This window comes from Cyprinus carpio, chromosome B1, assembly GCF_018340385.1.
Source record: "Cyprinus carpio isolate SPL01 chromosome B1, ASM1834038v1, whole genome shotgun sequence".
Taxonomy (NCBI): Eukaryota; Metazoa; Chordata; class Actinopteri; order Cypriniformes; family Cyprinidae; genus Cyprinus; species Cyprinus carpio.
The window spans coordinates 38,907,788-38,924,008 of record NC_056597.1 but is presented as its reverse complement, the minus strand read 5'-3'; the positions used below and the strand labels follow the sequence as shown (position 1 = coordinate 38,924,008).

Genomic DNA, 16,221 nt, shown 5'->3' with positions numbered 1-16,221 from the left:
ATGTACAGAAATAACTACAGTATGCGACCAGAACGCTGGTTTTTGGAGGTAAAAAGACCAAGTCGTTTTAAAATGGCTTTATATATTAAAAAAAAATTGCATTCCCATAATTCCCTGTGTGACACTTTACATTTGTGTTTTCAGTTAAATCAATGGTTCTTCCTGTTACACTATATGTTGTTAAATGAATGTTTATAGTAAATATTTCAATGCCATTTGTGTTACTATGATGTTGTTTTTTACTTGTGCATGACACTGTGTGCATATTCATATTCACTTCAGCTTGTGGAAAAACAACTTGTGATTAACTTTATTTCATCATGTCTTTCTCTTTATTATGCTAATTTAGCAGAAAAAAAGCTGTTGGATCTACTGGTTTGTTTATGATTTTGTAATGAATTTGTTCATTCATTTTTGTAAATTAAATAACAATTAAAATGTCAAATTTGCAGGTTCCTCTGTTACATTTTTATTGTATTTTTAGATTACAGAATTCTTCTGGCAACCATGCTGGCAGGTTTATTTCGTAAAAACCACAGGATTGAGGGTTGCATCTTAAAACAACTTTTTAAAAATATTTTGTTGAAAATAAAGTTACAAATAAATGCAAACAGGAAATAGAACAAAATCTGGAATTATTTAATACATCACTCAAACTTCTGATTACATCTATATTGCATATTTGGAACCAAAAACTAAATCCAAATGTTAGTAAATTTAAAAAATTGTCGGAGCAAATGAATGTGTGTTTACAAAGCGGAAAGCAAACAGATCAAAAACAGAAAATGTTTCTAAGGGATGTGTGTGGGAGAGACGACAAGAACTCCAACGCTCACTCCAATTCAAATTACATTAGTGTTCAACAGTGTGTGTGTGTGTGTGTGTGTGTGTGTGCGCATGCATCTCTGAGTAAGTCCCAACTGCAGAACGGCTGTTCACTCACTAAACACACACCCTAGCATGCTATGCAAAGGAAACTTGGTCTAATCCTTGTCATAAATTCAGTGCCTCAACATTATAATAACAGCCTGAAAAATAAGTATGTATATTTATTTGTACATGCACAAATAAAATAAAATAAAATAAAATAAAATAAAATAAAATAAAATAAAATAAAATAAAATAATAAAATAAAATAAAATAAAATTACAAACAACTTGGTTCAACCGGACCACTTTTCCAACACCTCAGACTAACCAGTTATTCCCAAACCTGACCACTTTGGCAACAGCGTGAAGTACAAATGCACATACTTTCAGGTGGCTTTCCTCCAAAGTCCCACCAGTTATTCCCAAACCTTTTACAGCTGACACTCCCAGAGCTCCAAAAATCTCTGAGTCATGTGCAATTCTCTAAAGAAACTCAGCTGAAACCCTGAGCTGAGTGCAAAACAGCAAGTCATTCAATGCCGCAATAACAGAGAGGGCATGCAGAGTTAGTGAGCGGGGCTTGAGTTAGTACTTAAACCCGGCAACAGGTTTAACAATCACATGGGAGGTAAATAAAAATCTGTCTTACCTGACTTGCGTTTGGATCCATAATCCCTGTAAAAAAAGCAACAGCAGAGTGACATGGTAAGTCACAGTGAGACAATGTCCTGCAGCAGACAGCTGTCACACTCACACACCCACACCCTCACACACACACACACTAGAGATGCAGTGAGAGCAAGATGTGTGCCAGGGGAAGGAGCGAGTGTCTGTTAAGATCGAAGGGGCCAGCTGCTATCGCCACAACATCTGATCATGTGACCCAAACCGAACCATAGCTCTATCTCTATCCTTTTAGCCCCCGTCCCTCCTCTCATCCTCCAACTCTGGGATAAAAAGGGCGGATCACTTAACACACCCTGATTAATAGATCAAAATGACACCCGGCCTGTGTGTGACACTTATCCATCAGCAAAAAATCAAGTTAAAAGGTGAAAAGGGATGAGATCTATTTATGGAAATTGATGTCAATATGGGGAACTATCAAATTTAGTAAATGTGCAAACACATACATTGGACACACATATTAGAAAGATGAATGGAAAGAAGACAAAAGTACACAGAATAACCATATTTTTAAATTTTTTAAAGAAAAAGAGTGGTACGTGTTCTTGCAAAACTTAGTATTGAAGTAAGGCTTAGAACTTATCAACATTTTTAGGCGGTTTTTAAGTGGTTGCTCTCTCTATGATATTGTGGTCGATGTGCTGAAGCTTAATAGCATCACTAATAGCACCTAAAACCATTAAAGAACATCTTAAATGTGTCATTTCTGCATTGTAATGAATGCTAAAAGGCAAGATGGATCTCAAAATCATACAGTCCCTATTGGGAATGGTTCAAATATTCAGAAGATGCTAGAATTATTATGTTAAAAAAAAATTATAATAATAGATGCAAAGATGCAAAAGTAAAAAAAAAAAATAAAAAAAAAAATAAACTATTAAAATGAATCCAATTATAATAATATTTATTTTAATGCAATTAAATTTAAAGTATTAACTACAGCAATCCTTGGTTAATACAGTTCATTAGCCTAATGGTGAATGCTGTTTAGAATTTAGAATGTACAGTGACAGGTGCCTCACCCAAACATAATTTAATATCTAATAAATTAACAGAATTTATAAGAAAGAGTTTAATAAAAATGCAATAATGCCAAAGATGTTAGTGCACAATACAAGCATACTGTAATAGGAAGTGGCTGATGTAGCTCCATTTGGATAGATTAAGTTTATTACATGACATACTGTACATATTATGAAAATATGCCAGATGCAATATTTTTGATACACACACACACACACACACACACACACACATTCATGGCCGGTATTTCCCTAAAAAACCCTTAAGGGCATTTGCTTAATATCCACATTCCCCCCATCTAGTCCAAAATATGACAAGCCTTCCATCTTCTCTCCTTCCTCTCATCTGTTTCTGCATCTCTTTCTTTTCATCGTTCTCTCACTCAATCTCCTCCTTTGTGACTCCCGTGGGAGAATGAATACTCTCTTTTTCAGATCAGCAGTATGAGGTCACTGCAAACCTTCAAGAATGAGCTCCTTTGTAGCCGAATAGAGGCAGGACAGTGTCCTAAAAGCCCTAAATCGGAGAGATCTGTTATCTGTCCATTAAGACGGATATAGGACATGACATTTATGAAAAGAACAGTAGGAAAATTCTCAGTTTTAAGAGGCGTAAGCATGCCAGTATGTGTAGCAAGTGTCATACTGAGTCTTATAGGGATAAAAAAAAATATTACATAAAAGACAAAAAATATAAGTATAAATGCATTTTGTAAATAATTGCCTCTTCTTTAATTAATACAGCACAAACCGCATTTACATTCATCAGTCTGTGGTATTTATTGTTTTTTAATTACTTAAAAGAAATTAAAAATGTGAAAATCGAATTCGATCATTTGCATTCTGAATTGTGATTGGTCTTCTTCCATTTAAAAAGTAAACTGGAAACGCTTTGTGTGCTTTCTTTACATACAACCAAAGCCTAAAAACTTCAAGGTTCATTTTAAAGGCATGTTTTGCATGGCAGAAATTCAGTAAATAGTCTCCGCCAAACCTCTCCAGACCGATTGTTCCGGTTGTTAACCTCTTGAGTCGTATCTAATAGTAAATACTTCACATTTATCACTTGAGACCGTTTAGTAGAGGAAGTGTTATTGGAAGTGACAGTTCACCGTTCCCTGCACTGGGTCTGCAGGTAATATACGGCATCACTTGGGTCGGCCCAAAAGTTTCAGACAAGAAATCTACAGTTCTCAGCTTTATCACTCCCAGAGTCGCTATTAAACGAGGGGCAGCGTATGATGACGGGTGAGGAAAGGCAGGAAATGGTAGTTCGTACCGATTGGGCACTGCTCTGTTCATTCACTCCACTTGACCATAAAAGAGTAAAGTAATATACTATAAATCCACAAGTGATGCATTGCATTCAGTGTCTTGGTGATATCTTCATAAAGTCATCTCTGGCATGTGCTGTGGTCTATTTAAATAGCAGGCCTGTTCAGTGTTTGTCAAACTCATGGTGACCACCAGCTTAGACACAAATGAAGCGTATGAATTATGCACTGGCTTTCGGAAAGGTCAACTATCTTAATATTTGACTTTTAAACATACAGAACAGTATGTTAAAGGTAAATTTTGATGTGCAATCAAGCAACTGAAATTTCAATTTTCAAAATTTTTAATACTGTTCTTAAAAATAAAGGTCCATCGTTTTCATCCACATTCTTAAAATTCTTAAAAAACTGGAATTTTCACAGCGATGCCAAAGAAAAAAAAATTTGGTTCCCCAAAGAACCTTTTGTTGAACAGTTCCTAAAAGAACCATTTTCTCTTAGTGTTAAGCACATTTTAAAAATCAGAAGAACCTTTTCCACTATAAAGAACCTTTTGTGGAATGAAAATGTTCCATGGATGTTAATGGTTCTTTATAGGAACCATCAATGCCAATAAAGAGCCTTTATTTTTAAAAGTATATAGTAAGGTCTTACATGGATTCGTAGATGCCAATAAAGAACCATTACTTTTAAGAACAACATTAAATATTGCACAAAAAGATTATTTATAGTGAAAAAGGTTCTTCTACTTCACGCTAAGGAAAAGAAGAGTTATTTTAAGAACTGTACATTGAAAGCTTTTGTGAGTTCTTCTATGGCATTGCTGCAAAAACCCCATTTTAAAGCCTTTATTTTTAAGAGTATGTAATAAAAAGTCTTCCCAACCTTTTGTTTTCTTCATTTGAGGGTCTTTGGCCATAAACAGGGAGACAAATACACAGTCACACACATTCACAGGGTTATGTTACTTCTTGAGTTGCAAAGAATAGAATGTGCTTGACATCTATTTTATGCAGTGAAGTTATATGGCTCTCAGAGAAGTGTGCTACTTCTGGAATATTCCTATCCCAGAGAGTCCTAAACTGCAGGAACGCTATGCTTGCCTCAGTTGAAGCACAATATTTTTTTAAAACAAATAGCTCTTTACAGTGGAATAACACTGGAACATTAACGATTAAAAATGAACAAGACAAAGAGAAAAAGAGAAAGACCGAGCCAGCACTGAGCTTGGATAATTCAGTTACATCATTGTGAATATGAGATGATTAGAATATCAGACTGAAGTAAAGGAATTCGATTAAGTTCAGTGAAACAGATGATGTGGAAGTAGAGCTGAGAGAAACAAAAAGAAGCAAAAGAGAGTAATAGTAAAGTTTGCTGGACAGGTAAACTTTACCTTTCAAAAGTTTGGGGTCAGAAAGATTTTTTTGTTTTGTAAATGCAAAGCTGAATTTTCAGCATCATAACTCCAGTTTTCAGTTTCACGTGATTCTTCAGAAATCATTTTAATATGCTGATTAACTGCTCAAAAAACATGATCAATGTTGAAAACAGTTAATATTTGTGTGGAAACCGTGATGAACAGAAAGTTCAAATAACCGCATTTATTTGAAATAGAAATCTTTTGTACATTGTACATGTCTTTACTCTCACTTTTGATCAATTTACTGAATAGAAGTATTCATTTCTTTCACAACGTCTGAACAGCATGGTTCATCAGCTGTAGTTAAAGTGTGTTTAATAGAGTTCAGAGGTTCTGTATTTGTTCCAAACACTTCAGCAAAGCTTAAAGTCAATGACATCTCCCTCGCTCTGCATTTACAGGAGTGGTGGTGACTGAAGGTGGGAGTTAGACTGAAGAAAGACTCTGAGAGAGCAGCGGTGAGGTGTATTTACTGGCCTGAGCATCTGCAAAGCATTAGAGGGGCAGAGGGGTGGACGGTCTCTTGAGGTGAGAGCGGGACGGGGAAGAGGACAAGAGGTGTGGAAAGGAGAAACGGGTGGACCTGCATGCTAACCAATGACCTCTGACTCTTACACAGAACTTTTACCAGACAGAAAGAAAGCAAGAAACTAGCTAGCTAGGGTGTTCAGAATGATTTTAGCTTGCTATGCGGTTGGTAGTGTCTTGGGTCATTTCTAGGTGGTTGCAAGGACCAAATCAATCCAATCTAGAGTTACAATTTTTTTTATATTTATGATATTTTTTTTCCTTTTTACAGCTTGGGTCCCTCCTTTAGTGCAATGTCAAAGAACAGGAAAAAACACACAACCATATGCACACAAGAAGAACAAAAATACCAAGAAATGCCAAGCAATATTTCATAACTTGAGCCTCTGGCTGCATACTCTGGTTTCTGTTATTGGTCTGTTTCTGCGTCAGTGTGGACGGGAAACTGGACCATGTGTTACAACACAAGACTTCTGAGTTACAAACAGATCTAGCATTTACTGAAACTAAAGTCTCATGATGCATGTTTACGGAGAGCACAGAGATCTTCAGTGGAACTTCACACTCTCAGCTCTTGAACTTTCTCAACGGTTCACTGATGGTTAGATCTGGTGATTGAAGAAGGTGCCTGAAATTAATCTGCTGTTTACAAGACCATTCTGTGTTTATATGGAAGACATTATCATTGTGTAATATGGAAAAACAACGAGGAATCTGAGTCATGTTTGTTGGCTGTAGCACGACCATGCGTTGGAATCACAGAGGCTAACGGTTCCTAACAGCAAACCCATGCGGTTTTAGGAATAAGGCTGAAAGATGATTCAACAGAGTGCAGAGGTTTTTCCATCACCTGGGGGTTCTAACGGATTTGGGACAATTTTGCAATGTTTTTGAATCTGTTCTGCCAGTTTCATTTCCCATTTAATTACAGTGGAAGACAGTGGTAACTGAAAATGGTTGGTTATCAACATTCTTCAAAATATCTTATTTTACATTCCACACAAGAAAGAAAATCACACAGGTTAATTAAAATATTAACAGAATTTTCATTTTTGGTTGGACTATCCCTTTAAGAGCTAGTGCACATTCTTGTGGTGCAATCAGCCAATCAGCATTGTCATGATGTCATTTTCCTTCCATTTTTAACATCAATTTGCTCCATGAAAATTCCGTTGCCTAAAAGGACCTCAACAGACATGCCACATGAAACAAGCCTTTAACTTTGAACTAAATCACAATTATTTTCGGCTATCCTTTGTTCTTACTCTGTGTCTCATTGTCTGTCTCTTTCCTTGACTGATAATCTTATCAGTCCCTCAGGCAACAGCACTTTAGATAATTAACTAGTTTTATCTGGCATTAACCCCCTGAAGAGCCACACAATAATCAGTCACTGTGACCAGTGACCACCTGGCTTTGCACCTAAATCAGCCATTCATGACAGACTCTCCACTGAATAAGTCTTTCATTTCATACCAAAACACTTTACAGTTTGAGACCTGCTTTATGTCCAGACAACCTATTACATAAGCCTTTCATATTTTAAATCAGTCCTTTTAGTGTTAATAATACAGTATAATCCACATACAATTTATATATACACTGTTTAAGGTCAGTTTTTTTTTTATTAATTAATACTTTTATCCAACATTAAATCTATTTAACTTTTTGTTCATCAAATTTTCCTGAAAAAAAACAAACAAACAAAAAAACGTGTCACCGTTTCAACAAAAATATTAAGCAATAATAAACTGTTTTCAGCATTATTCAAAATAACACTTAAAAATCATACAACATATAAAAAATATACCTTAATTTAATGCCTGCTGAAAACTCTTTCAATTGTTATAATATTTACTGTATTTTTTTTATCAAATAAATGCAGCCTTGTAAAGCAATACAGATTGCTATTAAAGACATATTTAAAAGTCTTTTGAACGATGGTGTACATTAAAAATTCAAGCAAAATATTTAAATAATTAATAATATTTAAATATTAAAACACTAAATATACTGTTCAAACTAAAAACAACATGTTTAAAAAAGACATATTTGGCCATCTTGTGGTTGTCACATTAATGTAAAAATATAAGATTTTTTTTATAAAGTAATAAAAATAAAATAAAATAAAAATGATGATCTAAACTGAAAATATGGGTACTGAAATATACATTTTACCAGACAATGTAATTTTGAGTGTATTTATTTCCAGCACAGTGATCAAATGTCACTTGTTTTTCTAAGAGGTTTAAATCAGAGCCCCCACCCCCATTTAATTACACAGAAAGACTATAGGATAACCAGGTCAGGATTTACAGCACTCCATGTGGGAATACACAGCCTACCAACAACCATCCATCATACCAGCTAATAAAAAATGTCCCCCTGTACACAGTCGGCAAACAGAGAGAGACAGCGAGAGAGGCTGCTCAACATCAGATGGTCTAAAATAGCAAACTTCTGTTTGTGGAGGAAACGCTGCTCTGATCATTGCCATCTGTCTCAGATCTGATGTCAGTGCATGGGTTCAATCCATGGAATAATGGACAGACAGAGAGATACTGGAGGGATCTTATGCTAGAGATCTATAAGATATTCTCTCTGTGATTTTGAATGTTAATGCTGTAATTTCTTGTGCAATTGTGTACAGTAATACAGCCATGACATCTAAATTCTGATGGTACTGGATAGCAGCTTTTGTGTGACACTCTGTTGCACACTTAAGGGTAAAACACTCTCCAGTGTGCTGTGAACGCATGCTGCAGTGTTCACCGATCTCCTGGGACTCCAGTCGCTTGTCTGTGAGCTCAGGATATGTAAAGAATTCAGTCTGGGTGGAAAAAATGTGTCTGACAGGAAAAGCAACCAGCCACAGTGTATTTAAATTATGTGTGTGAGTGTGTGACAGAGAAAGACTAATAGACAGCAGACAACTGTCAGCTAGATATATATGCATATAACAAATGATATTTCTTATATTCCAATTAAAATTTGGTTTTTACACCATGTAATAAAATTTATAAATTCCATTTTCAGCATGCCATGTCTAAAATGTACACTCAGCAAGTCCCGAAATGTGAATAAGAATTGACACTGTCGAGAAAATAAGATCTAAAATAAACATTCCTACAATTTTTGAATGGTAATTAAACAATAGATAAGAATGATAGTAGATGCTTTTAGAGTGCCCTCTGGTGGTCATAACAGGTCATTTACATTTTAGGACAGCATGCCTCTATTTGTTCACAGTGTAAATAATGAAATATTTTTACAATCTACACTTGCAAACAAACAAATTAATAAAATCAGAAAATAATTATTTGACATTTGCCTGTACAGAAGTAATCTTGTTTAAATAATTTAATCAGAATTAAATGTTTTTCTTTTATTACAACAACAACAACAATAATAATAAACAGAAAATTGATAAATTAAATCTCCCAAATGCAGAAATATTTGAGGAAGATTTTCACTTTTCCATTTTTGTCTGTTTAAGCTGCAATTTGAATGTCTTCCAGCAGATGGCTCTAAATAGTCAATTTCCCCTAAAAAAAAAAAAAAAACCTTTATGCTTTAGAAAGATTTGCATTTATCTGATATTTAGATTTTTTTTTTTTTATTGAGTCAAGACTGTCTGAAATATTTGTTTTGCAAAACATACACCAATAAAAACTTTTAAAAGAAAGAGTAGACTGTCTGAAATATTTGTTTTGCAAAACATACACCAATAATCTTAATTTCATTTACAACTTCAAAAACAAACAAAAAAATAGTTTTATAGTAGAAAACTTATCGAATATAAAATGATTTACTACAGTCCTGACAGTGACAATCATGATATATACTGTAAGCATAAAACGTACTTTTTTTCTTCAAATGTAGGCTAAATCTTAAACCCAAAATATCCGCCTCCCTGATTTCACTGTCTAATGTTGTCTAGCAGCAATCCTGAATTAGTCGTGGCTTATTGTGTTTTCAAAGAGCATCTTTGTCTGTCTTCCTCAGATGGATGGAGTTCTTTCCCTCCAGCTGTGTTAACGGAGGGGTTTCATTGTCAACAGTGCCCTACATTGTCCCTGAGAACAGCCTTGCAGCGCAAACACACTACAAGTCTTATGGCACAAACTGTGGTAGTTAAAAAACAAATCCACTAAACAAAATAAATGCCATGAACACGGAGGAAGGGAGAATCAGTTGCACGTTTGAAATCTGATCATAGATCAGTGTTTGCTGAAAGTGGCCAAGCTCTAAAGATCAAGAGTGCTCACGTGTGTGTTCTTCCTCGGGGGAATTTATTTCCCGGTGGAAATCTTCAGCGAATCAATAATTCATATCCATCTAAAAACAGAAACACTAGCAGCACACTTACACGGCACAAATGCATCTCAGATTTCACCTTCACTTCAACCGCCCTGACGACAGACAGACCACATTCAACCAATCCATTATTCCACATCATTCAATGAACTCCATGACTCCACATCTCGCCTAGAAGGCGAAATGACCATCTGTTTCCAGTGATAATAATCTGGCAACATGAGTTTAACAGTTCATAGTGGCAAATGATTGTAATATTTTGCATGTAATACAATTTAAAAGGCTAGCTTAAGCCAGACATCTGCTCATTTAAAGGAAGAGTTCAATATATAGTCATCCTTTTTTTAAGTAATGCAAGCTTCCCAGCTTCAAAATGACAAAGAACCACTATAAAATAAGTAGATTACTAAAATTACATAAATCTCATAATACTAATCAAACAAATCTACCAAAAAGCCTCAAAATACTTTAAATAATCGTACCAGTCGTACTATTATGATTCTTTGATGTGGGTACTATTTTGGAGCTACATACAGCACTTACTATAATTACTGTACATGGAAATGAGTGATAAGTACATTTTTCAACAGCAGAAGAAAGAAAGAAAGTCATACTGGAATGATATGTGGGTAAGTAAATGATTAAAGAATCTGAATTTGAAATGAAACAGTAGAATAATACTATAATATAGTATAATAATATATATACTAATATATAAAGACATGTCAAAAAGTTTCCTATTTCCAAGTTCAGCCAGAATTTTCATTTTTAATACAATAAATGCTCAAATGTTGTTGGGGGTAAAAGTCCTTTATGATCTCCAATGCTGCATTTCTTTGATACGTAAAATCAGTAATATTTTAAAATATTATTACATTTTAAATATCTGTTTTATGTTTGAAAATATTTGAAAACAACAAATCACCCCTATGACAGAAAATCAAAATTCACAAAAACTCCACATATATCACAAAAAAAAAAACAAAAATAAAAACACATTAAAAAAACTAACTAATTCATTTAAAAAAAAAATAATAATAATATAATTGATTCCTGTGATGGCAAAGCTGAATTTTCAGCAGCCATTACTCCAGTCTTCAGTGTCGCACAATCCGTTAACACTCAAAAGAGCAGCATTTATTTGAAATAAAAATATTTTGGAGCATTATAAATGTCTTTAATTTTGATCAATTTAATGCATCCTTGCTGAATAAAATTATAAATTAAAATAAAATAAATTAAATTAAATTAAATTAAATTAAAAAGAATAAAATAAAATAAAATAAAATAAAATAAAATAAAATAAAATAATTAAATTAAATTAAATTAAATAATAAAATAAAGCTAAAATCTGCCTGCGTTTACACAGGTTACATGTTCTAATAACACTAATCTCTCCTCCACTCACAACAAAGCGTGCTAAAATCTGCCTGCCTGCAGACATACATCTGTGTGACAGCATTTGAATGATGCTGTAAGCCATTTCAAGTGTCTCACATAAGTTAAGAAACAGACACCTGTGAAATCACACCACTGAAAAAGATCAGCACAGTGTGAACAGCTGAGCAGAACATATGCTGCTGCTATAGAGAATCGATATCTACAGAGAGAGACACACATTTGTGTGACCAATTACAGTATATCTACTGCTAGACACATACAGTACAAATTTAATACAGTACAATCTAAAGTGTAGCGGGTGTTTGCCAGGGAGTGAAACTTTAATAATGATACAAAAACACACACAAACACTGATGACTGATAGGATGCACACCCACACACACACACACTCTTAAAGAGCCTGTTTCATTTTGATTTACTAACTGCTGGACTCCAAATCTGTATATCTGAGACTGAGAGGCGTACTCATCCGGCTTAGCCTGATATAAATCCGTCAATCATACACAGCTCACTGTAGGCCGCAGTCTGTAAACCACACACATGCAAACATGGAAAACGGCCAGGTTTAAATTTCTAGCAACTAAAGCAGCATAACAAAAAAGCCACAGAGGTGAATGACATTAAGCTGTTCCACTATTAGCAGCAATGTGTCTGTTCTAATAGAGCTCTGAGAAATGAACGCTCAGATTTGTGAATAACACATCACAGCAACATGAGAGTCAAGACAGTCAGTCCTCCAACATCAGGTCCATAAACGCTAAAACGATTATAGTGTCTGCCATAAATAAATTGAGTTAGAAAATTATTGTATTTTTTATTTTATTAAATAAATAGTTTAATTACAGAAGGACATGTTAAACTGATCAAAAGTGACAGAAATAAAATAAGTTCTATACAGTATGATAAGATATTGTTGCATAACATATTACATATTACATGACATTATGGGACAATTTTATTCGCTTTTATAATAAAAAATATGCCTATATACTGTAGTTCTCTCTTTTTCTTTGTTCAAGTACTTTAAATCGAAGTAAAATAAACTGAGAGATTATACCTTGCCAACTAACTGAAATAAAAGTTTAAACATATATTATAACTTAAATTTTCTTTTATGTCAGTTCACATTCATTTTAAGTACCAAAAAATATATTTTTTTATAGTTGTAGTTTTAGTTTTATTAAACAATAATAAGCCTGCTTTGAGAAGTGATCTCAACAATGCCTCAAAATGTACTTGATATATAAATACTCAAATATTGGAGCCTATGGACAAGCAGTTTATAAAATAGTATTGTTAAATACTAATAATATAATCTCTCTGAAATGGCTGGAATGCTGTACAGACCAATTGGCATATACAATCTTCTTTTAATATACTTCAGATGAAAGCGTTCTCAGAAATATGAATGAGGTACATTTTACATGTATGTCCTTGATTGTAACATCCTGTAAACACACACACTCATAATTTGTTGTCAGAGTCGGGCTGTTATAATATAAAGAACTGTCCACAGATACGAGCAGCCACATAAAATCACGAGAGTGTTCAAGGTTGCACTGTAGATGACAGACAAAATGATTATGTTTTTCTGGATAGTAGTAAAGAGTGAGCAGTGTGTGTGTTGGTGTGTGTACAGTAAGTGCGTGGTTTTGTGTAGCCACTGCAGCATATGATGAATGTGTTTTGAACATGAAAATAGATTGCCTACTTCATATCACTAGGGAGAAATCCAGATAGAGGGAAAGAAAAGCAGAGAATTTCAAATGAGCATGTGACGGACAGCTCCGAGTACAGAAACAGTGGCCAAGCAACAGAAAAGAAAAATATAAAGACACGAGGATGAAAGTAAACGCTCACAGACTCGTGTTCATTTTTTCATTCCACTACTACAGCAAACAGAGCTGCTTACGTGATTACAAAACAATCCGGCAGCGACTGAAAGATTAAAACTCATTTAAAATAAAAATACATAAAAAATTATAACAAAAATAAAAAAAAGGCTTCGATGCCCAAGTCATTTGTACTGCTTTCATAGAGCCATTTATTTATATTTAAAACAAAGAAATCTAAATAAATAATTAATTTAAATATATTGCCTACACTATTGTTTAAACTTTGTAATGATTTTGAAAGGAGTGTCTAATGCTCACCAAGCCTGCATTTATTTGATCAAATATACAGTAACAACAGTTATTTTATGAAATATTTTTACAATTTTAAAAAAGCCGTTTTCTATATTTTAATATATTTTAAAATCTTCTATATTTTAATAAATTTTAAAATTTATTCCTGTGATGCAAAGCTGAATTTTCAGCATCATTACTCCAGTCTTCAGTGTCACATGATTCTTCAGAAATCATTCTAATATGCTGATGTGATGCTAAAGAAACATTTCGTATTATTATCAGTGTTTAAAACAGCTTCATATTTTTGTGGAAATGGGGACAAATTTACATTTACAGATACGTTTTTGTGAAAATTTTTGTAACACTAAATATTTTTACTGTCACTTTTGATCAATTTAATGTATCCTTGAATAAAAGTATTAATTTCTTACTGACCCCAATATTTTTAACGGTAGTGTATATAGCAAATAAACTATTCGCAACATGGTTTCTCCTCTTCTCTATTATTTTTTTAGGTTATTCATTTGGCTCAAATCTTCATGGGATTCATGGGAGCTAATTATGGCCCAGCCTGGGGAAGACGTTCATACAGTATATACACTCACAGAGGACTGCACACATTCACGTCAGTGTTAATTAAACAATACCATCCCTGTGATTAAAATGTGTCGGGTTGGGAGTAACTTCAAGCTGGATAATGAAGAAAAAGTGCAGTTCTTTCTCTTTCACACATAGAAACACATTTGCACCTCTCTTCACACACACATTCTCTTACAATTAAGAAGTCACATTCTTGAGAGCCAAATTATAAAAATCTTTACAGAGCTAATCAAAGGAAAGTATGTAAATACAGCACGAGGCTCAAAAATGTACACAACACCGTGCAGAATGTGTGGGAGTGTGAGAAATCAGGCGAGTCTGTATGCAGCATGTTCACTGTGTACGGCAAATTCTTTGAATATCCAGAAAGCATTGCATGGAATATTGTATCCCACAGTGCAACCCACTCAATCTTCCATTTCCAGCACCAAAAATAAAAACAAAAAAAAAAAATATCTAATAAAAAAAAAAATACTTTAATAAATAAAATAAATGGATCTTTTTTTTTTGTTTAGATGTTTATCCTCACTGATATACTATTATAGTTTTTATTATTATTTGAAATCATTTTTGTTATATTTTCCGTTTTCATTTTAGGTAATGTTTTAGAAATTTGTGTGTTTTGTACATTTTTGTTAATGTATATATATTAGTGCTGTCAAATGATTAATCGTAACTTATCGCATCCAAAATAAAAGCTTTTGTTTACATTATATATGTATGTATACTGTGTTTATTTATTATATATATATAAATACACACACATACAGTATATATTTTGAAAGCATTTATGTTTATACATTTATATATTCATATTGTTATATTTTATATTATATATAAATATATTTAATATATAAACAACATATTTACATATATATATATATATATATATATATATATATATATATATATACACTGTACTGTAGTGTGTATCAATCATTATTTCAGCTTAGTATTTTAGTACTTCAAGGTAAAGTAAAAGAAAATATTAAACCTTGGGAACTAGCTGAAAAAAAAAAACTAAGCTTTTTTTAAACTTTTTTATATTTCATTTCGGTTCATATTTTTTATGGGGTTTTTTTTATTTTTGTTTAATTTAACAATAATATCCCAGCTCTATAGAGTTACAGAAGTAATCTCAACAGTCTTTAAACTGTGCTCAAATATATAAATATATAAATAAACGCTGAAATATTTCCTTCAAATTCTCTTATAATGCGGATTCAGATTCAAATCAGCAAATTGTTAATTTTTCTATATCTTAATGAATTTTAAGAGAAACATCTGAGACAAAATTGATGTGTCAACCTTTGAACATTATTTAAAAAAAAAAATACTATGCAGTATACAGTGTTATAGTATCATATTTGTGTACATGCATTCATTTAGGTTATACCTCACTATACAATACGGAAACAGCGCCTGACAGACAGACAGACAACACTCACTCTACGGGAGGGTTGATATCATCTGGTTTGGTCTCGAAGAAGCGGAGAACTTCCTCACTCTGCGAGATCTGGGGAGGGAGCCGGACCAGCGCCTGACAGACAGACAGACAGACAGACAGGACTTGAAACCAGACGATAAGACCCCAAACAACAGAGCAATCATCCAGAAACACAGCCGACTAATGAATCTCCACTATACCGAATGTTATTTCCTTTGAAATCTCCATAAGGGTCAATGATAAGCACGACGTCCAAGGTGACAAGATGAAAAATCTTTTCAATTCAGCAAGAGAAAACATCAGTTTAAATGTAATGTTTTAAATGGATCTGGAACACCATAAAAAGAAAGAAAGAAGACACTTTTCACACAACATTTGTCTAATAAATACAGTCTGTGTTCCAACTGCTTTCAAACATGATTTGAAAATTAGCAAAAGAACAGAGGAAAAAATAAAAAAGGAAAGGTGGGGGAGAGAGAGGCAACTCCTCTGAAGAATCCCTGGAGTAAACCCTGTTATTTATT

The 16,221-nt window shown here is 33.5% G+C and overlaps 1 protein-coding gene across 7 annotated transcripts in view; it reads right to left on the bottom strand.

Annotated features, from left to right (window-relative positions):
- Positions 1 to 16,221, bottom strand: part of LOC109047719 (SH3 and PX domain-containing protein 2A) — a 91,751-nt gene that overhangs the window by 40,797 nt on the left and 34,733 nt on the right. For all 7 annotated transcript variants that reach the window (XM_042717441.1, XM_042717442.1, XM_042717437.1 and 4 more), the window contains exons 5-6: positions 15,699 to 15,790; positions 1,519 to 1,544 (exon numbers count right to left, since the gene is read on the bottom strand). In XM_042717441.1, coding sequence (XP_042573375.1) covers positions 1,519 to 1,544; positions 15,699 to 15,790 — 118 coding nt within the window. The remainder of the gene's footprint in view (positions 1 to 1,518; positions 1,545 to 15,698; positions 15,791 to 16,221) is intronic.